Source organism: Brassica oleracea, unplaced genomic scaffold (genome assembly GCF_000695525.1).
Source record: "Brassica oleracea var. oleracea cultivar TO1000 unplaced genomic scaffold, BOL UnpScaffold02914, whole genome shotgun sequence".
Classification (NCBI taxonomy): domain Eukaryota; kingdom Viridiplantae; phylum Streptophyta; class Magnoliopsida; order Brassicales; family Brassicaceae; genus Brassica; species Brassica oleracea.
Window position 1 is genome coordinate 1 of NW_013619440.1, and position 1,405 is coordinate 1,405.

The 1,405-nt window shown below is 46.0% G+C and overlaps 1 protein-coding gene across 1 annotated transcript; it reads left to right on the top strand.

The window, feature by feature from the left end:
- Positions 1-6: 6 nt before the first annotated feature.
- LOC106321763 lies at positions 7-1,379 on the top strand. The gene is made up of 4 exons (XM_013760003.1): positions 7-543; positions 688-825; positions 910-1,104; positions 1,186-1,379. Exons 1-4 carry the CDS (start codon positions 73-75, stop codon positions 1,348-1,350), a joined length of 969 nt encoding a protein of 322 aa, XP_013615457.1. The 5' UTR covers positions 7-72; the 3' UTR covers positions 1,351-1,379.
- Positions 1,380-1,405: the final 26 nt, after the last annotated feature.

Below are 1,405 nucleotides of genomic sequence, written 5' to 3' on the forward strand. Positions count from 1 at the left end.
TCTGTTTTTCAAGCCCGAGAGAGAGAGAGACAGAACAGAATCATCTTAAGAAAAAGCGAACAACTTTTAAAAATGGATCAGATCGAATCTGTGGAGTACAACGGCTTCGAGATCTCCAACGGCCACGTCGACCACGGCTGGAAGAAAGTCGTCTACCCGAAACGCAACCGCAAGCAGAAACCCGCCGATCAAACGGCGACTAACGGCGGCAAAAATGCAGCTAACGGCGATAACGTGTTCCGTTCGCTGGAGGAGCAAGCCGAGGATCGGAGGAGACGGATCCTCGCGGCGAAGATGGCTGTTTCGGATTCGGATGAGGACGAGTCGAGATCTAAACGCCGATCCAACGGTTACGGTTTCGACGACAGCGAGGACGAGATCGCGGCGAGGAAGGAGGCGGAGGAGGAGAATGTGAAGGCGGCGGAGGAGGCTAAGAAGAAGAAGGCGAAGGCGAAGAAGGAGAAGAAGCCGAAAGTGTCGCTGCCTGAAGCTGCGGCGAAGATCGATCCGTCGAATCTCGAAGCTTTCCTCATCGAAGCATCGGTAAGTTCATCATCATGCAGTGTTTCTGATCTGAAAACCCCAATTGTAATCAAAACTCGAACTTTTAGTTGAATTATGATCTGAAATCGAAAACCCACAAATCAAAATTCAAACTTTATATTGTTTGGTTTGGTTTGGTGATAGGAATCGTATGCGAGTCAGCCGGAGATTCAGCTGATGAGATTTGCTGATTACTTTGGGAGAGCGCTCTCCGGAGTCTCTTCTGTGCTGTTTCCATGGGTTAAGATGTTCAAGGAGTCTCCTTTGTCCAAACTCATCGATGTAATAAGCTTTACGTGTTTTTTTTTGTATATTGTGATCCATGTCTAGGACCGTAAAAGCTGCTGATACCTTTTATGACAACAGGTTCCGTTGTCTCATGTTCCGGAACCGGTCTACAAAACATCAGTTGATTGGATCAACCAACGTCCTATTGAAGCTCTTGGATCTTTTGTGTTGTGGGCGTTTGATTGTATTCTCACGGATTTGGCAGCACATCAAGTAGGAGGTGCTAAAGGTGGGAAGAAAGGTGCTCAACAGCATACTTCTTCCAAGTCTCAGGTAAATGTTAAAACTTTTTTCTGGATCCTTGATTTAATGGATCTCTCTGATCTTCCTTTGTTCTGTTCGTTTGATGGTTAGGTGGCGATATTTGTTGCATTAGCGATGGTGTTGCGTAGGAAACCTGATGCTTTGACTAATGTATTGCCTACTCTGAGAGAGAATCCTAAGTATCAAGGCCAGGACAAGCTTCCTGTCATCGTTTGGATGATGGCTCAGGTTTGTGTTTATTTGTTGTCTCCTTAGGACCAAAAGTGTCGGAATGATCTTTGTTCTGAGATTTTGTAAAATGTGGACAGGC

Bases quoted from the DNA above. Each gene is read 5' to 3' on its own strand.
- LOC106321763 (XM_013760003.1), top strand. From the start codon at position 73: ATGGATCAGATCGAATCTGTGGAGTACAACGGCTTCGAGATCTCCAAC. The intron at 544-687 runs GTAAGTTCATCA...GTTTGGTGATAG, and splicing joins CTTTCCTCATCGAAGCATCG to GAATCGTATGCGAGTCAGCC. The intron at 826-909 runs GTAATAAGCTTT...TTATGACAACAG, and splicing joins CTTTGTCCAAACTCATCGAT to GTTCCGTTGTCTCATGTTCC.